General features: G+C 41.4%; 1 protein-coding gene across 1 annotated transcript in view; it reads left to right on the plus strand.

The window, feature by feature from the left end:
• CERS6 (ceramide synthase 6) overlaps positions 1-24,878 on the plus strand; it is a 101,688-nt gene that overhangs the window by 38,126 nt on the left and 38,684 nt on the right. The window contains exons 4-5 of the mRNA XM_070731704.1: positions 5,536-5,593; positions 24,551-24,601. Coding sequence (XP_070587805.1) covers positions 5,536-5,593; positions 24,551-24,601 — 109 coding nt within the window. The remainder of the gene's footprint in view (positions 1-5,535; positions 5,594-24,550; positions 24,602-24,878) is intronic.

The following is a 24,878-nucleotide window of genomic DNA, read 5'->3' on the forward strand; positions in this document are numbered from 1 at the left end:
GGATTGCAGGCTCTGTTTGAAACCTTGCGTGACCTACAAATTTTATCATGGAAGGTGGCGTTTTTGGTGGCCATCATGTCAGCAAGATGAATTTCCGAGCTGGTGGCATTGTCTATGCACAAGGACCATTGTTTCTTCCATGCGGACAAGGTGGTTCTGCCTCACGTGATTCCTTACTTTGTGTGTCCTGAGGTTGGCATTCTACTAGAGCAGCTACTTCATAGTCAAGCTTATGGTTTGCTTCCTGTTTAGAAACCAATTGGGTAGATAACCAGTTCAGATAGTGCTAAATTAAGCATATCTAATGGAGATAAAATAGCATTTATTTATTTATTTATTTATTTATTTATTTATTTATTTATTTATTTATTTATTTATTTATTTATTTATTTATTTCATTTGTATGCCGCCCCTCTCCACACCATTTAAAAATTACAATGTGCCTATTTCCTATTGTAAGTAATGCAGTAGTTAAATCAATTTTTTTTTACTACCAGTTCTGTGGGCATGGCTTGGTGGGCATGGCAGGGGAAAGATACCGCAAAATCTCCATTGCCTCCCCACTTGGGGACCAGCTAGAGGTGGTATTTGCCAGTTCACCGAACTTCTCAAAATTTCCGCTACCAGTTCTCCAGAACCTGTCAGAACCTACTGGATTAAAAAGTTTGTGTTTTGCCTATTTAGAAAGCAAAATTCTCCAGGCCGTATATGAAGTTCATAAAGGAGAGTCATGCCTTCCAATAGGCTTACTATGCAATAGATGTATCTGATGGGATAGGAAAGCAGAACAAACAAAACTTAATGGAGGCTTTGGTTTAGGGCAGTGATGACAAACCTTTTTTTCCTCGGGTGCCGAAAGAGCATGGGCACGTGATATTGTGCATGTGCAAGTGCTCACACCCATAGTTCAATGCCTGGGAAGGTTGAAAACAGCTTCTCCCGCCCCCTGGAAGCTCTCTGGATGCCAGAAACAGCCTGTTTCCCAACTTCTGGTTGGTCCAGTAGGCTCATGTTTCACCCTCCCCAGGCTCCAAAGGCTTCCCTGGAGATGGGGGAGGGTAAAAATGCCCTCCCCCATCTCCCTGGAGGCTCTCTGGAAGCCAAAAACACCCTCCCAGAGCCTCTGCGCGAGCCAAAAATCAGCTGGCCAGCACACACATGCACATTGGAGCTGAGCTAGGGCAACAGCTTGTGTGCCAGCATATATGGTTCCACATGCCATAGGTTCACCATCACTGGTTAGGGCATTTCAAGAAACTGTGTACATATAAACTGCTTTGTGAAAATATATACTGGTCAGTAGTGTGATCTAAAACCCTTTACTACTGGTTTGTGCACACGCTTTCAAGTTTGTGATGCTTCTGCGCATGCACAGAAGTGTCCTGGGTGGGTGGGTGGATTTTCCCGCCAGCAGCACTACCAGTTCTTAGAACTGGGCTGAACTGGGAGCAACCCATTGTTGATTCTGGCCCTGTTACAGGAAGAACTGTTGAAGATTCGTTTACTTATTTTTGGTAAGAAAAAACTGGGAAACTTCTAATTGGAGGCAAAGAACATTTGGGCTCAGGATTGAAGGGAGAAAAGAATGCAAAGAGACAGTTCAATTTAAGGAAGTTACTGTAGAAGGACTGGGATTATTTCTTGTTTTATGACATATATAGAGTTTATTTAGCCATTCAGTTTTGACAAACTCCCTAATAGTGATTGGAAGGGAATGACAATAAATCATGTATGATATGGAGTAATTCTGAATCTTACTGATCTGCTCTGAGTCTTCGGAGAGGGGCGGCATACAAATCTAATAAATTATTATTATTATTATTATTATTATTATTATTATTATTATTATTATTATTATGTCAATACAACACAGCAAACAAGATCACTATGCGGGATTTCGTATTTCATCACCAGCACCAAGGACTGCGTGATGTAGCGGCGAATTATGTTTGCCGATCCCAGTAAAGCGGCCTTTTGCAATTGACAGATGGAGATTTTGTCAATTCCGATGGTTTTCAAATGTCCGCTGAGATCCTTTGGTACTGCGCCCAGCGTGCCAAGTACCACTGGGACCACTTTCACTGGCTTATGCCAGAGTTGTTGCAGCTCGATTTTTAGATCTTCGTATTTCACTAATTTCTCTAGCTGCTTCTCCTCAATTCTGCTGTTTATTTAATTATTAATTATTATTAATAATTAATTATTATTAATAATAATTATTATTATTATTTAGTTCAGTTCACTAAGCTGCCACATCACCCGCTCAGTTCGTTATCTTAATATTATCAGAAACTGTAAGCAGTTACATCAGGATGGAAAACTGGAAGGCCTGGAATATAATTTGTTAAGGATAGCAATCATCTTAATGAGAATCCTTCGGGAAATTTTTGAGGTGTAGCAATGTGATGGTGTGTGAGAAAGATTTTGGCACTAAAACAACGGAATGGATAAGAGAGATCATAGCTTGCAAATGGGGCACGAGCAGGGCAAGGGGCTCAGAAGAGACCCTCCCTAGTTTCCAAGCACTAAAGGAGACTTATACTTTCAGGTTTGGAAGATTGATATTGATCGTACAGGCCCAATTGGATAGGAATTACAATCAAACTAATTCTACTAATTCTAAGTAATAAACTCCCCCTTATTATATTTCCCATCATTAGAAACTTTATTAATACAAGTGCATATAAATAAATAAATTAGGGGTCTTAGGATCAGAGATCAAGAATTCAAATTACAGGCATTTGCAGATGATTTAGTTTTCAACATAGAGGAACTGATAGAAGTAGGATGGATATTATTGGATGAAATTAACCAATTTGGAAATGTAGCAGGTTTAAAAATAAATAAGCAGAAAACTAAAATAATAACTAAGAATTTAACAACCATACAAAATCAGACATTAGAAGGAAGTCTATGAATTCAAATAGTTAAAAAAAGTAAAATGTTTGGGGATAAAATTATCATCGAAATGTACTGTTATGAAAATGATAATTATACAGAACTACTTAAACAGATAGGGAAAAAAATTAGATAAATGGAATAAATTACCAATTTCCTTAATTGGAAGAATCTCAACGATTAAAATGTCCTCAGCATTTTTGTATGTATTCCTTTTTGTATTGTTTTTAATGTATATATCTTAATAAAAAAAATTTTTTTTAAAAAAGAGAGAGAGAGAAAGATTTTGACACTAAAGCAGAGAGATGCTCCCAAGGGAATGGGCAGATAAGAGACATCATAGCTTGCAAGTGGGTAGTGAGCAGAGCAAGAGGCTCAGAAGAGACTCTCCCTAGTTTCCCTGTTCTAGAGGAGACTTGTACTTTCAGGTTTGCAAAATTGCTATTGATCTCACAGGGTCAACTGGATAGGAATTACAATCAAACAAACTGATTTTATTTATTGTAAAGCTGCGTTGACCAAATCAGAATCTCTCATTCTGAAGAACACTTCCCTACCATCTGCAGCCAATCTTCTTAAACAAATAGGTATATACGAGTTAAATGACATACATGGGAGGGGGGAAATGATTGGAAAATCCTAACACAGCACAGAGTGGAGAAACTCATTGCTTTCTCCCTTGCTGTACTTTTAAGCAAATGTGAAAGCCTGATGTGCTCTATTTTACTTTAGCCATTATTTGACCTTTCCCCCCCCAATAATTAACTTGTGCTTCACTTGGCCTAGGAATCCCATCTTTCTCCGCGATACTTATTATGGTCCTATAGAAACTCCTTAATCCTTTGAAGAACAGGTTATCCTGGCGAAGCCACATCTGTATAAGTTGTTAAAGCATCATTATGCAGAGAGGCTAAGGATTAGGCTCTTAGCTGTTGTGAGGAACTGATAGCAGAGAGCACATACTAGAGTAGGGGTGTCAAATCTCTACTTACACTCTAAGTCATCTTTGTTGTTGGTACACCTGTACAATTTTCTACGGAGAGGGGAGGCATGCAAATGTAATTAATAATAATAATAATAATAATAATAATAATAATAATAATAATTTTGTATTTATAGCATTTAGCATAGGATATGTGGGGGTGGGGGTGTTAGTAAATGTATACTTAGAGGTTCTCAAAGATGCATAAGAACCACACAGATTATGGGAAGCACTCATCTCAAGTAATCCTATGACCACTAAATATTGAGAATCTTTATCAGAGTTCAGCCAGCTAGGAAATCAAATAGACACATAATGAAGATTTCCAACTGCATTGTGTGTATTGCTTTAAAAATTAAATTAGAATTAGAATCATCTTTCTGCAGTAATATTTTTCATGTGTTGTGAAAAGGCTTGACATGTACTTTAATCTGAAAATTCAGATTTTATACATAATTCTAGCAGGTTATCAAAATATTAAATTTTAATTCCTGCTGATGAACAAAAAAACTGGTCTCTTTTACATGCATTATTTAGAAGTAGAGTCTGTTAAGTGAGGAAAAGAATAGAGAGCTGAAGGGAAATCTTTCACTACTGAGGAATCAACACATGCAGGATCATTGGTTGCCCCCTCCCCTCTTTGGAAGAGGTTTATAGCTCCTGCTGCCTTAAGAACTTTCAAAATATTATTAATGATCCATCTCATCCCGGACATCCTTTTTTGAACTATTGCCATCTGGTAGATGATACAGGGTAATGAAAAAAAGAGCAAATAGGCCTTCCCTACCGGTTTGCATTCCGACGTGTGTTTTGCTTTGCTTGTGCGCGATCCCCCGTCAGGTCACACAAAAGATCCGGAAATGACCTTTTGCAAATTGGCAGAAGCCTTTGTGCATGCGCAGAGGGTTTCTTTGCAAGCCGCGGTGAACAGAGGACCAGTTCGGGAGCCAGTCATCGCTGCCTGCAGTAAATTTCCACTACCACTTCTAAAGAACCAATCCAAACCGACGGCAACACCCCTCTGAAATAGGCTGAAAAACAAGCTTCTACCCCAGGGCAGTAAATATAGTGTGTGTTTTTGTTTTATTTTTATAATTATAATGTACACTGAAGTTGGCATTTAATTTTGTTGTATGAGGTGCAAAGACAATAAAGTAAACTAAACAGATGCAACTTAATCAGTTGAGATGGTAGATATGAGTATATGAGGCATGTTGCCCCTGGTTATTTGCTTTGGGGCATATTCCTTCTGCCATTTGTGTGGCCTTTGACCCTAGTGGTTTATCAAAAATGGAAACTGAAAGCTAAGGCTTTTAACATAAACTGTACTGCCCTAGGATTGGCTGTTTTAGGCCAGTTTGTTAACCGAAAACACAAATTTAGGTTGACCTCATTTAAATGCATTTTATTGTGATTATGAAAGAGTGCTTTATTGAAGAATGAAATCCTGTATTCTGCATTTAGTTGGTATCCAAACAAACTTGCTTCCTTTTGTTTATTGATACATGCTTCTAATAATCAGTGTGTCATTCGATGCAACACATGGGCACATTGGAATATACTATTGTGGACATTTCTACATTGTTGTGTATCTTGACTTCTCAAGTTTTCTTATAACAAGGTTCTTAAGATAATTTATTTTATATTATTTACAGATGGAGATTTACATTTTATCTTTACATATTCACCTATGGATCTCGGATCTTAAAAAAGGTAAGATGCTTTATCTTTGGGGCTAAATCAAATTGTTTCATTTATTTATTTATTATTTATTTATTTATTAGGTTTGTATGCCGCCCTTCTCCAAAGACTCGGGTGGCCTAGACATTGATATTTGGACATAGATCTTTTTAATATTTATATTTTATTTTGCTTTGCTAATCTAGAGGAAATCTAGGCAACATTTTACTAATCTTGTTAGTTCATGCATGATATGTCATATGATGGATGAATGAATGAATGAATGAATGAATGAGGAATTTAATCTTAGAAAAATATGAAAAAGATACTGTGAATAAAGTTGGACCAAATAGAACACAGTCTTGAGATAGAAGGAAGGATAAAGGCGTACACAATGTCTCATCGCCACAGACGTTTCCCTCAGGAGTTCTGAGGGAAACACCGAATTTCCAATTGTTTGGGGACTTGGAACTGAGTCAGAACCACCCTGAAGGGGTAGGAAAGTGGAGAAGCACAGGTCGGTGGTCCAAGCAGGATCTACAACCCCCCAGGAAGCTGGCGCTAGCCTCTCAACCAGCAGTTGCAAAAAGTCAACTCATTGCTATTAGCTGAAATGACCACAGCAGAACAATTGAAACAAAGAGTTTGCCTGGGTGAAAAGATGTAAGTGTTCGTGCAGGAGCAGAAGTAAGTGCTAAAGCTGAATGAATGGCTGGACAATTTAAAGATAAAAGAAGTTTTAAAGTGAGACAGTAAAAAATATCCCAGAGGGAATTAGCGGCTATCTAGCAACTGGAAAAACCATAAGAGAATTGGATAAATGGAAATTAAAGCCCAAGAAGATGTTTATGCAATTGGACTAGGTGAAAATTAAAGAAATTTGGAAAAGAATAATGAAATTGAAGAAAATATCTTATATGTGGATTTAAAGCATTTTAGAGAGCTTTGTTAAATAACTGGTTTGCTGTAACTGGCAACATCATCTGCAGGCTGAAAGAAAATATTGTGGGAAAATAGGGAAAAAGGGAAAAAACTCGCTGTCGGATGTTGGGATTGACCTTGCTCACAAGAAGATAACTTGGAAACTGAGAACTTGAAAGGAATACATGTTTCGCTGTAGGATTTGATTTTGACTTCTTATGAAGTTGGAAGATAACAAGATTCTCAACTGGAATGGAATAAACTAAAATTGGATACCAGAATACTGAAATATAAAGAGACTATATGGATTTATGCTTCAACAAAGAGATTTAATTTAAAAAGTTTTAATAATGTGAAGTTGATAGTAGGTGTGTATGTATGAAGAATTAATTGGGATGCTAAAATTTATCCTTGATGGTATAAAAACTTATCTTTTGGAAATTAGAGGTAATAAGAAAACAGAAATGAAACTGGAATATACAGAACATTTAGAATGGACAGTGTTGGAGAATAAAAATGAGGGACAAGGAAACTACATAGTAGTTGAAGAGATTGAAAATAAAAATCAGATTTTACTGAGATTTACAGTGACAAGAAAAGAGTAGACAAAGGGGAATATTACTTTCAGAAGAGCCAATCAAAAGATAGAGGGTGTAATATGGTGAAGAGATGAGGAGGAATTGTGAGGAGATTTAAGCAAATAATATATTTAAAAGGAAGAAAAGGAATCCAGAAAAAAAAGAATTTCTATGTATAAAAATAAAAGAAAGAAAAAGAAGTTAAGAGAAGGGGAGTAAAGGGAAAAACCTACAAGAAGTGGAATTTCTGAGAGACCAAAGATAATGGATGAAGAGGGGAAGGTTAGTGGAAAGGAGGAGGGATAATAAGATAAATGTTAACAGATTTACTAGTATCAGTGTTATCAATTGTGTATAATTAAATATGGTATAAGATTTTTATATAGGATTATATGATGATATATATTAAACTTTGAGGATGATTCAAAAGGAATGAATTTAGAAAGAAAGAAGGGAAATAAATTATATTACAGTAGGGTAATTGCAAAATTTGTATAATTATTATTTTACAAGGTTTTTTTTCATAGCAGGAGTGGGCTACTGCCCAGACTGGGGGGGAGGGGGGGAATGCAGTGGAGTAGCGAAAATGGAGCTCCATCCCAGAGCACCCAAGTTGCACTGAAACATGTTGAAAGAAAATGCAGGGCGTTCTACTTAAGCCACACCCACAGTGTGGTAGTAAAAATTTTGGTAGCCCTTCACTGCATATAAGATTTATAAGAGGAATAGAAAGAGAGATGTTAACAGATTTAATTGTATCAATATTATCAGTTGCATATAATTATGATATAAGGTTTTTATATAAGATTGGTATATGATGATACATATAAGTAAAAATAAAATTTTGATGATGAATCTAGAAAGGATGAAGGGAAATAAATTACATTATAATAGGTGAAATTGTTGAAATGTTATAAAACTTGTATAATTATTATTTTTAAAGGGTTTTTTTAATATAAGACTTATATAATTCATAAATTTGATTTCATGTTGAAGAGTTTTTTGATAATTAGTGGGTTGCTGTATATTGGGGAGTTGGCAATGTTATCAACAAAGGGATGTATGTTTAGCGGCAAGGTTCGATTTTGTTTAAATATTGAGGATGAGTTAAAATTAGAAAAATTGAGTAATAAAGGTGAAAGGGAGATTTGAAAAGGTTAAAGAGATTAGGAATTAAGAGAGGACCGAATAAAATAAAATAAAATGAGTAAAGATATAAATTGAGGAAAGGGAGGAGTATGGACTAAAATTACAAATATAAAAAAGATGAATTTGAAGAATATGTACAAGAGACAAAATATGTATGGAAGACAAGTAACTAATTAAATTGGAAGACAATGGGAAATTAAAGGTGATAGACCCAGGTGATAAAAATAGGTGGCAACGGGAAGCAGCATCAGGACAATAGTAAATATACCTAGAAAAAAATATAATCTGTGGATAAATATGGATATGAGAAATACAATTTTAAAAACAGCACTGATGATTGAATGAAATTAGGGATTTGAGTTACCCATCGGTTAACCATAAAAGGGATTATGATTAGATGTACTCAAGGAAGGGATAAGAGGAGGAAGAGGAAGTACATGCGCAGCAGCCAGAATCTCACTGCGGCGCCTAGAGCAGCAGCTGACAAAGCGCCAGCCATTCAACTATTCTCTCGCGCCACAGGAGAGAGATGCCTGCGGCGCAGGAGAGCACAGAGCAGGCCACGTGGCCAGAGCTCAGGGCCACCCAGCTTGCATGCTCTCAGCGCCCATGCAGGAGGCCACTGGAGCAAAGTAGGGGCTGGGTTAACCGCTCGCAGCGCAGTGTGGCGTGCGGCGGCATGCCGGGTGGTGATGGGAGAAGCTGTCATGAGAGATGTGTGGGCAGGGGTGGGCTTCTAGCTGGAACGCTAAATTGGACTCAGCGCCACGGCTTGTGAGTGCTTGAGGGGCCAGCGCGATTTTGCTTCTGTACCTATGGAGGTAGTAAATTCGCCCACAGAGCCACAGGTGCACCCGTGTTTCAGCATGCGGGAAAAAACCCTCACCGAAATATGGGCACACCCACAGCGGTAAGCCCAATTTAGCATTCCGGCTAGAAGTCCATCGCTGTGCGTGGGGCAAACAGTGGCAAGGGTGGTGGAGTGGCAGAGCGGGTGTGGGGAGTGTTAGTACAGGGTACATGGTTGTTAGGGATTGCCATTGTAAACTGCATATTGTACACTTGTACCAAACTTGTACTGAAAGAATTAATATGCACTCAAAGAGTTAACTTGTACTTGAAGAGTTAATATTCAAGGCTGTTTCATCACTTCCTCATTAAAGCTATAAAAGCTAATTATTCTGCTCAGTCACTTCCTTTTACTTTTGCCTGAGAAGGGGGAGTTGTGTTTAAGCTTCGTGCTTGTATAAGCTTTGTGCTTCTATCTTGTGATTGCTCAGTGCTTATTATTCTGTATTCGCTACGTGCTTATTCTGGATTGTTTATATTTTGTTTACTATATATGTAAATAATACTTATTTAACTAAGTCTGTGTCTTGGCTTTATCACACATCCACGCTCTGTTAAAATTCTCTGCTCGGTGTTGTCGAAGGTTTCATAGCCTAGCTAACCAAGACAAGCCAACAGGGAGGGAAGCCACCGTGTGGGGCAAACAGCAGTGAGCAGGCAGTGGGGGGGGGGGCAATGGTGGCGGGCAGCAGCAAGCAGGAACTTACCTTGTTTTTTGCCTATTACTGGGTTCCTTTCGCTTCTGCACATGCACAGAAGCAAAAAAACCTGGAAATCTCGCCATTTCGTCCTCTAGACGCTTTAGGGAAGCTTTGTGAAGCCCCGGAAGCAAAAAAAAAAATCCCACAATGGACAAACCGGAAATTTGGAAAAACACTCTTCTGTTTTGCCGTTGTGCTGTTTTTTGCACTCCGGAGGGTTCAGGGAAGCTTCCTGAAGCACTAGAGTGCAAAAAAAAAAAAAAAACAATGGGCAAACTGGAAGTGCATTTTCCTAACTTCCGGTTTGTCTGTTGGGGGATTTTTTTCACCTATCAGGCTTCAGAAAGGCCTGTGTGCATGTGCGGGGGGGGGGGGGGGCAGCGCAGGGGGAGGGAAGGAGTCTGGGCACGTGTACCATGCTAGCACACTCACACCCATCCCTTTTGTCATCTGAGCCAAAATAGGTTCACCATCACTGACATAGAATCTGCAATTTTCATAAGGAAATAGTTCAATCAGGTCAGATTATTTGCTCATATAGCCCAGTATAGAAACAGTTTCCCAAAGTCTCAGGTAAAGATTTCAATCTGGATTTTTTTCCATGCAAAGTACACATTTTAAGGGGGCTTCCATAGAAAACCGTACTTCATTGTACAGACCTATGGGCAGGCTCCTTTAGAAGTCCTCCCAGAGATTTTAAGGCATACCTAGGTACAGACACAGAAGAATAGTCTTCACTTAAATTCTTAAAAGATGAAAACTACATTTTTCATGAACTGGTAATTTAGTGGCAAAAGGAGCATAGCGCCAACATAATAAAATCATAACACTCCCAAGTTGTAGATAATTTACTGCATAATTAAGTAGAGTACCTGAACTATCTTCAGATATTTGGAAGCTTTCAGAAAAACAAATAATTTCAAGTCTATTTACACCCAACCACTGCAATTAATCTTACTGCAGAGATGAGATAGCCTTAGCAATGATGATGAATGACTTGTATAGAATTTCAACTTCTACTCCAAAAAGTGCTTTTTTTCAGGAGGCAACTGGACTGTCTTGTTTTTGTTTGTTTTTTTGAAGACGTTTTGCTTCTCACCCAAGAAGCTTCTTCAGCTCCGACGGGATCGTGGGGAATGGAAGGATTGTATTTGTTACATGGTGGAAATTCTTTCTCCTGAAACCACCAATTGTGGCAATCTCTCTTGCATTTTTCAATTGTTGTGAGGAAATAAGCTACAGTTTTTACAGGAAACAAGTGACGTAATACATGTAAGAAACATGCCCAGACAGGCTTTATGTGTTTTTGCTTTTTGAAAATACTTCAACATAAGGGTTAAGCTTTGCCTATGTGCAGCAGAAAACTTCAGAGTAATATGAGAGTTTATTGCCTGCAACTGTATACAGTTCAAAGTGTTGGTTATGACCTATAAAGCCCTACATGGCATAGGACCAGATTATCTCCGAGACCGCCTTCTGCCGCACAAATCCCAGCAACCGGTGAGGTCCCACAGAGTTGGTCTCCTTAGGGTCCCATCGACCAAACAATGTCGGCTGGCGGGACCTAGGAGAAGAGCCTTCTCTGTGGGGGGGCCGGCACTCTGGAATCAGCTCCCCCCAGAGATTCGTACTGCCTCCACCCTCCTTGCCTTCTGAAAAAGTTTAAAAACTCATCTTTGCCCCCAGGCCTGGGGTTCCTTAGACCTTCCCTCCTGACTGATGAATGCTTAGTTTGACTGCTGAATGAATTATATTGATAGTTTTTAATTAGAATTTTAAGATTGTTTTTAAAGGTATAATTGGATTGTTATTATTGTTTCCTGTTTTTTCTGTACATGCTGTGATCCACCCCGAGTCCTCGGAGAGGGGCGGCATATAAATCCAATTAAATCTAAATCTATTAGTCTAAATCAATTTAGGAAGCAGATTGTACTCTTAGAGTTCAAAGTACAAGGAAGTCCCAGAGGTGCTTTTTCAGGAAGCAACTGGACTTTCTTGTTCTTTGTTTTGAAGAGGTTTTGCTTCACATCCAAGACGTTTCTTCAACTCTGACCAGAAAGTCCAGTTACCTCCAGTTACCAGAAAGTCCAGTTACCCAAGTACCTTTGAGGCAACCATGACTTGGATGACTGAGAATCTCCATAGGCTCAAATAGAAGGAATTTTTTGGACCATAAACAAAGGTGAGCACCAAAGAATTGATGCTTTCAAGCTGTGGTGTTGGAGAAGATCAAATCAGCCAACCTAAAGGAAATCAATCCTGACTGTTCTTCAGAAGGACAAATACTAAAACTGAAACGCAAATATTTTGGTCAGCAAATAAGAAGAGAAGACCCATTAGAAAAGGCCCTGATGTTGGGAAAAAAAGAAGGCAAAAGGAGAAGGACACAGTAGAGGATGAGATGATTAGATAAACATGGCGACCATGGGTTGGATCAACTCCTGGAGATATGGAAGATGGGGGGATGACATATTGTGGTCCACAGGGCTGCAGATATGGAGGGTCACGACTGGACTGAAGAACAACAAAATCATCTTCTAAAGGTCTCACGAGGAAACAAAAATACATTATTGGCAAGAAGATATAACTTTAGATTATTGACTGTTAATCTTTCATTTTAACAGGCCTTCTTAATTTAAACAGGTGTCCTTAGTCCTAAGGCTCCAGTTGGCAGATTAGCTTTCGAGAGGCACACTGATTTAGAGCAAAAGGTTTAGACCAAAATCTAGTGCATTCAAACCGACCTCCTCACAGAGCTTCCCTATAAAAATATAGGCTTAAATCCTTTCCTTGAAAGATCCACCATCTACGCAGATCCACCAACACCATCTTTTCCATTTGCTATCCTATGACTCTCCCACTGCTCTGTCATCCAGCTTCAGCTTCTTCACCTTGCTTCTTCTGCTGTGGCTGCTATTACTGCCTCTGGTTGTTGCCCTTCATCTTGCTTTTGCCACTTGCCAGCTACGTATATGTCATTTTTAAAAGGCGGTTTTGCTACCTCTATTTTTCTGGCTATTTGTTTGTTGATCTGAATTACTGGCTGATACGTATTCATCCTCTATCACCCCATACAACAATATTGTCCTTCTTCCATTTCACAGACACTCAATTGGTGCAGTAAGATGAAAATAAATACACTAGTTTTGAGTCTATGATTCATCCATCTATTTTGTAGGAATTCCATTTCCGGGTGAGCATTTAAACATCAAGAGAGATAATTTGATTTTTCTTTTTTTTTGGCAGTCTGAAATTGTTGACTATTCTTGTACCGCGAAGCACAGAACAGCAGTACTGCATTTTTGAATTTTTTGGAAAGACAGTTTGGTCTACTGGTTAAGGCACTGGTCTAGAAAGCAAAAAACCAGTGAATTCTAAAATTGCATTAGCCATGAACACCAAGTGAGTGACTTTGGGCTAGTCATTTAGTCTCTCAGCCCAATCCACCTTACAGGGTTGTTTTTGTGGAAGAAATAGGAGGAAGCAGTATTAGACATATTTCACATTGTGAATTATTTACAAAAATAATAAAAGTGGTATGTGTGTAGATAGGCAGTAATATAATTGGATAAATAAATAAATAAATAAAGATAAATTATCAGAAAAAATATTTTCCGTATTAATTTTCAGAAATATTTCCAAGAGGCTCAAAGAGGCCATTGTGAAATTAGCAAAAATGCTTATCTTTTATGGTAAATGGATGTTTGTTGTCTTAGGGGTTTTTTTAGTAGCTGCTTGAGTTTTGCAATTATTCCTCTTATTCAGTTTGGAGATTTTCAATGATTGCTCTGAATACATTTCAGAAACCAATAAATTCAATAACTTATTATGTATTATTATAGTCAGCCATTCATGAATATGCCTTTGGGTGTACATTCTTCATTTCTGAAGAATAAATATCAAGGAAAATGCTGTAGAATCAGAATATAATTGTATATTTTAATTTTTTCAATTCAATTCAATTTATTAGATTTGTATGCCGCCCCCCTCCGAAGACTCGGGGTGACTCATATTTCCCCATGAGATTATTTACATCAGATGTAATCAGCTGAAAATGAGAAGAAGATGTTCCTATAACCTTATGTAGTTTCTGATAAACATCTAAACTCATCATGTTATTCCAGGTTGGAATTTTGCTCATAAATTACCAGAATCCAAACTGTAGACCAATTAGGAAATCCATTTAAGCTTGTTTTTCATAACTAATTCTGCATTAGACTGCTTTAAAATATAAGTGGTGCATTATCACACCCATCAGACTTTGATACTGCAGTGACACTTGCACACTTGATACATCTGGATGATGTAGCAAATAAAATATTGTATATACCGTAACGAATTTGTTATACCAAAAAAAATAATAGAAACCGTAACAAAATGTTATTATCATAGTTTAATTTGAGCTTTCATTCCTTCTCTTGAACCAATCATAAAAAGAATTCCATATTCTATAATAATCGGAGTCTTCTTTAAAAAAAAATAAAAAAATAAAAAAATAATGATTTATTTTTTCATATGCCATCTCTTACCTATTTAAAAAAAATCCCCTTAAAACCCAGCGACCGGTTAGGTCCCACAGAGTTGGCCTTCTCCGGGTCCCGTCAACTAAACAATGTTGTTTGGCGGGACCCAGGGTAAGAGCCTTCTCTGTGGCGGCCCCGACCCTCTGGAACCAGCTCCCCCCGTAGATTAGAATTGCCCCCACCCTCCTTGCCTTTCGTAAACTGCTTAAAACCCACCTCTGCCGTCAGGCATGGGGGAATTGAGACATCTCCCACGGGCCTAAACAGTTTATGCATGGTATGTTTGTGTGGATGTTTGCTTTTAATAAGGGGTTTTAGTGTTTTTAAATTATTAGATTTGTTGAACATTGTTTTATTGTTGTTGTGAGCCGCCCTAAGTCTCCGGAGAGGGGCGGTATACAAATCTAATAAATGAATGAATGAATGAATGAATGAATTAATTAATTAATGAATGAATAAATAAAATAAACCAACTCTATATTCCTCCCTTTTACTTTTAACAATTTTGATCTTTAATCCCTTCAAATAACATCTGAGAAACTTGATTTTATTTCAGTTCGTGAAGGTTTTAACGTCTATCTATCTGTAAATTTAATATAAGAAGGTTGTCCATGCCACTCTCTTGGTTTGTTATTTGTATCCTTCTTTTAATTATTAAGACAGATGGTTTCCTTCTTTTTTTTTAATGGTGGCTGATGTCTAAATTGCCACCTGCTTTGGCACTTCATTTTGTATGAGTTCCTGTGCTTGATCTTGAAGAATCTTCCAATGAAGTCTCTTAAGGTTCTGCTATTTCACAGAGCTTTTGCCCTGTGGTACAAGCCTAGTAATAAGTACATTTGTTAATTGTTTTGTAATAAAATCTGAGAGGATTTTTTTTTAAAATTGTCTGTGGCATTGGCCACTCACAAGAAGCTATTCAAATGGAGACCCCAAAGTAGACAAAGCAGAAGGCCCATCATCTCCACACCGCTCACACCAGGTTATTAACTCTGACAATCCTTAATAGACTTTTGCTGACAAAGAATGAAATGACAAGGTTTTAAGGGGATTTTGTCTACTTTGGGGTCTCCATTTGAATAGCTTCTTGTGAGTGGCCAATGCCACAGACAGTTTTTTTAAAAAATCCTCTCAGATTTTATTACAAAACAATTAACAAATGTACTTATTACTAGGCTTGTACCATATCTGTACTAATACCCATCTATGTCTCTGTTTTATTCCCACACTATCTGTTGCTTGAACTTGAACCGAAGTCTGCAACCACCTGCAGATTGGCTTCTGCCAGCTGCATTTCCAAACTTCCGATGTGCAGTTTCTCATTCTGTACTATGTGCAAGAAGAAAGATGCTTCGTCAGTGATGGGTTGACTGTAGCACCTCAGCTTTCCTTCTGGAGTGGGGCAGCTGTTAGGATCTACTTCTCCCTTCAGCTTCTCCGTCGTTAGTTTGGCTGTTCCTCCTTTACCCTTAGTTGCTTGTTTCGCTGGCAACAGCTCAAATGTTTCCTTTGTTACCCAACGCAAATCATCTTCCAAATGTACCTACACACTCACACCCTGGGACTTTCAACATTTTGCCCTTATAATTGAGGCCAGGTGTGGTCCTTCAGGGGAAAAAACAAAGGGAAGGAAATACTTATGCTAGTCACTGCCAGGTTTTCCTTCCAATTCCTTCCCTCTTTTTATTGGGTCATAGCCCCATTCAGTTCCTTGTCTACATTACACCCATAGACAATTTTCCTTATACTGAGAACTCTGTACACATAACACCTGGAGCGAGTTGCCTTTTACTCCCCTGGAAGGTACCACCTCCATCTGGTGTCAACCTCCTCATTCCATTGATTACACTTTCTTGAGAGCTTGTGAAATGATGAACGGCGCATATAGTATTCTCATAAAAGCAAAATATGATTCTATGGGATATATTCTTTATTGGCCTTCTAGATATGCTATATCTAAGGAAGGGCTTTTGTGGGGGATTAAGAACAAAGATGTTTGTCCTTACACTTGGAAATAATAGATTGCTTTCAAATAAGCCTATTAATTAATTGTTTACATCCTGATAATCCTTTCTCTATATGATAATGTTCCTAAACTGGCCCCCAAAATACAAAACTTCAAAATGGGCTTTTCAGAAAATGAAATTCTTTTTTCCACAAGTGAAAAGCACTACATCTATCTGAATACTAAATCACTTTAGAGATGGCATGTAGATGTCTTTTTTATCGCTTTTATTTTAAACTGATGCTTTTTGTCAGTTCTTTGTTCATTTAAGGGTAATGGCCAAGGAAAATAAAAAAATAGAACCTGGTCCTTCTCCACTGCTTCTGGAAGGAGAGTCCAGGATGGGTTAACCCTCAATCTTATTGGTTGAGACTGAGTTATAAATTAACATGTTAATTAGGCACCGCCCCTTGCCTGCCCCCAAGGGCTCAGTTTTTAAAACTCAGTCATTGGAATGAGACATATGAGTTTTTGCTTAGTGATTTAATGTGATAATTAAGTCTATTTAATGTGATAATTAAAATGAATTTTTACTAACATGTTTTCTTTCTCCTTTCTATTTTACTGTTTTTCAGATGCAGTTGCCAAGTAGGGGTCTCTGCCCTCAGTGGGCACCACCCCCATCGTTTGTCCCTGTGGAACCTCTTCCCTCAGAGGGTACCGTTTCGAAGGGGGACTCAGCCTCAGGTCCCTGACCTCAGCGGTCAGACCGGGCTGCAGCCAAAGGTGGGGGGGTCCGCCCCCCCCACTGGGAGGCTGTTTGGAGGAGCTGGAGGGTCGAAGCTCCCTTCCAGGCTGCCCAGGAGCGGATCGCCGCATAACGCCGCTGCCGCTATCGCTCGCCGCCAGCCGATCAGCTGTTCGGCGCTAAGAGCGGATCGCCGCTGGAACGGCCGCCGCCGCCGCCGCCGCCGCCATTAGAGGCAGAGCCAGGGCCAGGGAATAAGGCCTCTGGTTGCAAGAAGCGCGCGCGCGCGCTGAGGAACATATGTTCGGCGGCCTCATTGACAGCTTCCCATATGATCGGCGGCTCCCCGGGCTACCGGGGATCGATCGGCCGCCGCGGCAGCAGGCATTTCGGCTCGGGGACCTCAGGCTCTCTGATAGCCGCCGGGGGATGAAGGGCAAAGGCGTTTGCCGCCCTCACTACTCGCGCCCGCCATTTTGGATATATTTCGGGCCGCGTAACGGTTACTGCCGCCATTTTTTTGATGGAAATTGGCGGGAACCCCCCCCCTACCTCCTCACTCTCCTCATAGTCCTCCTATCAGGTTGGAGGGATGGCATGAGTGGGTGGAGTCTTCGTGGGCAAAGACCGTTCGCCATTTTGTGGAGGAGAAAAAGCCTCGGTCGGTAGTTTTTACTTCACCGCAGAGCTGTGTTTGGTCAATTGCCTTGTTTCCTGCAAAGGATTATTCTGTGAGTACCATGGAGCCAACTGTCCCCGGGCCAGAGAAGGTGGCATGCCCAGATGTAGTGGCTAAGGCCAAAGATAAGGCCAAATCCAAGCCCAAATCGCAGGGGACTTCCTCCTCAGCTCTCAGAGAAGCCGAAAGGAGGATTCAGGCACTCGAGCAGAGGTTGGAGACTGTTTTCCAGGCCCCCTCCCTGTCTACAGGACCTATGCCAGGCCAATTACCATCAGGAACCTTAACACCACGCTCCATGCCTCAAGGGGATTTGTTGCCAGGCAGGGATTGGTCCCCAGATCGCCAGCTTACTCACCAGGCCCCAATGCCGGTAAGCAGGCCAGGGTCTGCCAGTAATACAAGGCCTTCATGGGGTTTTTCGCCTCAAGCAACTGTAGGCCCAACTGCTTCATTCACCCCCACAGCTGCTGGACTCAGGAATCAGAGTGACACCTGGCAGAATTTATCTCCTGCCCTGCAGGAGATGATTACCAATGTATACTCACAAGGAGTAGCATCGGGGGTGCAACAATGCAGTCAACAGCCCCATCAACCAGCCCGGAATTTGTGGTCTGCACCGCCCCTTTCAGGTTTGGAGTTCTCAGAGGGAACATTACAGGAGGACAGCGACAAGGATTATGACTTGTCAGATGATGAGACAACCCCTGAGCCACCTTCAGTGGCTGGACTCTTTAAGCCTGCCTTGTTTAGGACTTTATTACACAAGGCAAAGCTAGCGGTGGATCTCCCTGGTCCTGCCAAAGCCGCTGAAACACCAAGGTCAACTATCCTACTGACAGAACCCAAACCTGAAACAGACCATATCCCGGCACCAGATATATTCATACAAAACGCCAAAAGACCATGGCAGCAACCAGCGGCAGCTCAAGGCCCTTCAGCGTTGGAACGCAAATTCTATACCTGTGATGAAGAGCTGGAGAATCTACTCCAATTTCCACCAATTGACCACCCAGTGGTAAACCTGGTGTCTAATGCCATGGTTCCTGCTGAGTCCGGGGATAATTTGAAACCCGAGGACAGGAAAGCAGAGATCCTCCTCCGGAAATCGCATGCCATGTCTGGATGGGGCTTTCGAGCAGCGGCCGCTGCTTCCTTCTTCAATAGGGCTTCCATAGCATGGATTGAAGAAATGATGTCAAAACTGGGACCGGAAGATGGTAGGCTGCGGCAGGACTTGAGTAAACTGCTGGCCGCAGCGGAGTTTTCGGCTGACGCTACTCTCCACGCTGCCAAATTCTCAGCGAGAGGGATGGCCACAACGCTTTCATCCAGACGCCTGTTGTGGCTAAGGAACTGGCAGGCTGACACCAAATCCAAGTGGCGCCTGGCCTCCTCACCTTTCCGCGGCGCTGACCTCTTCGGGGAGGTGCTGGATAAAGTCCTTATTGAAGATAAGGATAAGAGGAAGGTCCTCCCCAGGTCCAACAGGCGGCAGGACAGGCGGACTACACCGTACAACAGACGCCAGTCCTTTCGTTGGGACAACTCCTCTGGATCAGGCCACAACCAGCGGCCATATTCGCAGGGCCGATTCAACCAGCCCTCCTCCTTTCGAAATGACCGGTCAGGGTTCCAAGACAGAACCAGAGGATATCAACAGGCTAGACGCCCGTTTAGAGGCACTAGCCAGAGGGGCTTCAAACGCCCCAAATGACTTCCAAGACGGCCAACCGTTAGGAGGGAAGCTCCGCCTTTACAGCTCATTCTGGCGAGCCACCTCCTCGGACAAATGGGCTATAGCCACGGTGTCGCGAGGCCTCCGATTAGAGTTCCTTCAGCCCCCGCCCAACCGTTTCATCCAGTGCCCGACACCTCGGGACCCTGCCAAGAGTCAAGAGTTGTTTCAAGAGATAGCACACCTTTTACGTATACAGGCCATAGAGCCGGTACCACAGAACGACTGGAGAACCGGTTTCTACTCAATGATCTTTACTGTGCCAAAATCATCGGGAGGTTGCCGTTTGATCCTGAATTTGAAGCAACTAAACCTGTACATTCTGTACAGGAAATTCAGGATGCACTCGTTGCAGACCATCCTGACGGCAATACGCCTCCAGGACTTTTTAACATCACTGGACCTGAAGGAGGCGTACCTCCATGTGCCGATTTATCCTCCTCATCGACGGTTCCTACGGTTTTGTGTCGAGGGCGTACACTACCAATACAAGGCCATGCCATTCGGCCTTTCTTCAGCGCCCCGCACATTCACCAAGCTACTGGACGTCCTCACGGCGAGCCTGCGCGCACAATCGGTGCGTCTAATGGCTTATTTGGACGACATCGTGATCTTGTCCACCTCACGTGCCCAGGCTCAACAAGATCTCGCACTGACGATGAGGACCTTGACGGAGCACGGCTTTACCATCAATGTGCCCAAGAGTCAGCTGATTCCATCTACCACTCTCCTACATCTGGGCTCCATCATCGACACGACTTCGTGCATGGTGTACCTCTCCCCGGAGAGAAGGAAGAACATAAGGTCTCTCATCTCATCCGTCCGGAGAGACAAACGGTCATCTCTGGCCTTTTTGTCCAAGGTGCTGGGGACCTTGGTCTCCTGCATCGGGATAATTCCGTGGGCCAGACACCACATTCGGAACCTTCAATGGTTTCTACTGCCAGCCCAGAAGGTTCGGACCAGCCATTCCACCATGCGGGTTCGTCTCCCAAAGGAGGTAAAGGACTCTCTAGTGTGGTGGGTCTCCCCAGCCTTGTGCCGTGGACTATCGTTCAGCACGCACGACCTAGTCACTCTAACTACAGACGCCAGTCTCTCGGGTTGGGGAGCGCATATTGGCCATCGGTGCGCCCAAGGCCTCTGGTCCAAGGAGGACCTCAACCCGGTAAACATAAACTTTCTGGAGCTCAGGGCAGTTTTCCTAGCTCTCCAGCACTTTGTTCCTTTTCTTCACAACAAACATGTTCTGGTCCTGACGGACAACATCGCGACCAAGGCCTACCTCAACCATCAGGGGGGTACGAGGTCGCGACGTCTCATGCAGGAAGCCTCGGCCCTTTTCACCTGGGCCGAGAGGAATCTGGCATCATTATCAGCGGAGCACATCGCGGGGGTCGACAATACTCAGGCCGATTGGCTGAGCAGGACCACTCTCGACCCGACAGAATGGAAACTGGATTCGCGATTGTTCCAAAGAATCACGGAGATTTTCGGTACACCTCTGGTGGACATGTTCGCGACACACACCAATGCGCAGCTCCCCAGATTTTACACCCGTTTCCCTTCGCCCAAGGCGGAGGGAGTGGATGCTCTCACCTCCCGCTGGCCGCAGGGTCTCCTCTACGCCTACCCGCCGACGAAGATTCTACCGAAGGTGGTGGACAAGATTTTGCGGGAGAGGGCAGAGGTGATTCTGGTCGCTCCATACTGGCCACGCAGACCGTGGTTTTCGGATCTAGTGTCTCTTTCAACATCCCCACCGTGGAGGATCCCGGACAGAGAGATATCCCTCAGCCAGGGATCGGTCAGTCATCCGGAACCCCAATGGTTTCAACTGACCGTCTGGAGATTGAGCGGAACAGGTTGAGGGGACATCATTTACCTGATGACATCATCTCAACGATACAGGCGGCTCGACGACCATCCACCTCGAGAATATACCAGGCCACCTGGTCAGCCTTCTGCAAATTCTGCCAGGAGAACAGTACTGACACGGAGGCGGCCTCGGTGTTGCAGGTATTGGGGTTCCTCCAGGCGGGTCTGGATCGGGGATTAGCCCCCAATACCCTCCGGAGGCAAGTTGCAGCCCTGTCCACAATCATTAGGACCGGTGAGCAGAGGTCCTTATCTTTCCATCCTTGGGTCAAGGACTTCCTTAAGGGCGCTGCAAACACTCACCCTCCCACAATCCATCGTTTTCCATCATGGGACCTGTCGTTAGTGTTAAATGCATTGACTGGTCCACCGTTTGAGCCATTAAGGTCCATACCACTTAGGTTCTTAACGATTAAGACAGCCTTCCTGGTGGCTGTGACCTCGGCCAGGAGGGTTTCGGACATATCTGCGCTCTCTGTACGTTCTGATCTTTGTATATTTTATCCTGACCGGCTAGTCCTAAGGTTAGATCCAGCGTTCCTGCCTAAGATTAACTCTTTATTCCACAGGAAGCAGGAAATAGTGTTGCCTGATTTTTGTGCTGGTGGGAATCATCCGTTAGAGCTCAGGTGGCACAAACTGGATGTCAGGAGAGCCGTAAAAATTTATATTCGACGGACAGAGCCATTTAGGCGGTCCGAAAGGATGTTTATTTCTTTTTCACAGACTAAATCGGGGCTTGGGGTTTCCCCCAAGTCAATCAGTCGTTGGATTCGTGAGTGTATTGCTGAAGCCTACGAAACCACCACTCAGACTCTACCTCAGGGGATCACTGCTCATTCCACTCGCAGTGCAGCCACTTCAGCAGCCTGGAGGACCCAGGCGTCGGCTGAGGATATATGCCGGGCAGCAACGTGGTCTGCGCCTTCTACCTTCATCCGGCATTACAAACTGGACACGTATGCCTCAGCTGAGGCTTCCTTTGGGAGAAGAGTTTTGCAGACGGTTTGTTCTACTGTTAATCCCTGAATCTGCACTCTCCCACCCTTGGACTAGAACTGGGGCATATCCCATCCTGGACTCTCCTTCCAGAAGCAGTGGAGAAGAACCGTTGTACCTACCTGAACGGTCTTCTCGATGCTCTGGAAGGAGAGTCCAGACCCACCCAAGTAATCGTTTGATTCAAGGGATTTGGGTTGTTTCTTGTCTAATCGTTATGTTTCATAAGGGTTCAATAAAATTGTGTTGGATATTAATGACTTCGTTTTTTAAAACTGAGCCCTTGGGGGCAGGCAAGGGGCGGTGCCTAATTAACATGTTAATTTATAACTCAGTCTCAACCAATAAGATTGAGGGTTAACCCATCCTGGACTCTCCTTCCAGAGCATCGAGAAGACCGTTCAGGTAGGTACAACGGTTCTTCAGTAATGTACCAGCTTGATACAATTTATTCCATGAGTCTGAAATATAGATGTTTTAACACTAATAGCCTAGAATGTTAATAATCTTTTTGAATATTATAAATATGCAGAAGAAAAAATAATAATTAGCAACATTTAGGCTTAATCTCTCTCTACATAAAAGCCAAATACCGCTCTCTCATCATGGACTCTCCAGAACTCTAAAACCTACAACTTGAAACTTGGCACGTATGTTTTTCTTCGTTTCTAGGTGCTCGCTAAGAAAGGGTTTTTCGAAATGACAATCAGATCTTATAACTATTATTATTTTTTAAACAGTATTATATTAACACACTCTGATGCTAAGTAGTTAGACATTCCAATGTTAAAAGTGGCCGTGGTTTTTTTAAAAAAAACTAAAACTAAATACTGTATTACTTTAGCTTTCCCTGTACTTTACAATTCTAAAAACGAAGATAATTTAGTCAATAAATTGTCATGTTTACTTCAAATTTCAGATTTCATTTCCCCCCCCCAAAATGGATCATTTATAGTTGAAAAAAATAAATTCACCGTTATCTCATTATAAATGTTGGTACTATAGTGTGCATTCAATGTAATAAAAATTAATTGAGCTGCATATTAGTAAATATTACTAGCATTACATATTGCTAGACTGTGGTTTGACAATTAATTCTATGTCTCCCACTTGTATAGTTGATGTACAGTTTATAAGAAATACAGAATATGAACTTCTCCTAATAATTAATAATAATAATAATGATAATTTATTAGATTTGTATGCCGCCCCTCTCCGAAGACTCGGGGCGGTTCACAACAATAATAAAAAATAATATAACAGTGAACAAATCTAATATTAAAAGAAAAAGATATATAAAACCCCAGCTATTAAAACCATTAATTAATTAAAACCATTATTAATACAAAATAATATATACATTTTAAAGATTTAAATGACTTATTTTAAAAACTATTTAGGGCTGCCAATAGCAATTAACTTCATTTCCTAAATGAGTCCATAGCCAGGCTACTTAATTAAGTTCAATTATTTGGACAAAAATAAAGGATCAACCATTACTGCTCCTTTTTATTTTTGAGGCCTTGTAGGAAAGAAAATTGTGGACTATTGGAACTTGGAATCATTGAGCATAGCAAAATTTAGTTTATAATGTGGTATAGAGCATGAAGTAAGTACCTCAGAGACATAAGCAAAACACTGAAAATGAAAATAATTAGTCTTTGATGTATGATATTAGTAATACTGAATTACTTAATTGTGCAAAGTCATGTTTCAAATAACCATTGGCTTGCTGAATAAACCATAATTGCCTAGAATACTAAGCCATAAAGTTTTAATTTACAAATCATAATGGTTGGGTTCATGTGATGTGTTAAGTCACAGACAAATGTTTGTTTGTTGTTTGTTTGTATCACACCTTTATTTTTTTATTTTCTTTTACAAATAACTCAAGGTGAAGAACATATCCAACACACCTTCCTCCCAGTGAAGGGCTACCAAAATCTTTACTACCACACTGTGGGCGTGGCTTTCCTTTCAACATCTTTCAGTGCAAGTTGGGTGCTCTGGAGTGGAGTTCCATTTTTGCTACCCCACTGCATTCCCCCCATCCGGGCAGCAGCCCACCCCTTATGTTCCCAACTGCAATAACCCTGTGAAGGGATTTGGGCTCAGAGAAAGTGATTGGCCCAAAGCTTGGCCCAGCTTCATTCTTTCTGGCAGGGCCAAATGAATGTGTTTCAATTATCCAAAAGATTTGGTTGCATTACTCTGCAAGCATTTTAATCTCCCCCCCCCTCTTCTTTTTCTCTCTCTTGTTTATTTATTTACTTTTTTTTAAGAGTTCGTGGCTGTGGAACACAAAGCAGTGCTGGATTGGTTATCCATATCAGGTAAAACAACAACAAAAGCCACAGTTGCATAGCATGAATATAAAATGTTGAAAAGGTACAACCATCCTTTAAAATGACTATTGCTGCCATCTTCAAATACAGTGATACCTCATCTTACGAACTTAATTGGTTCCGGGACGAGGTTTGTAAGGTGAAAAGTTTGTAAGACGAAACAATGTTTCCCATAGGAATCAATGGAAAAGCGATTAATGCGTGCAAGCCCAAAACTCACCCCTTTTGCCAGCTGCTGGGATTCCCCTGAGGCTCCCCTCCATGG

Source organism: Erythrolamprus reginae, chromosome 1 (genome assembly GCF_031021105.1).
Source record: "Erythrolamprus reginae isolate rEryReg1 chromosome 1, rEryReg1.hap1, whole genome shotgun sequence".
Lineage (NCBI taxonomy): Eukaryota > Metazoa > Chordata > Lepidosauria > Squamata > Dipsadidae > Erythrolamprus > Erythrolamprus reginae.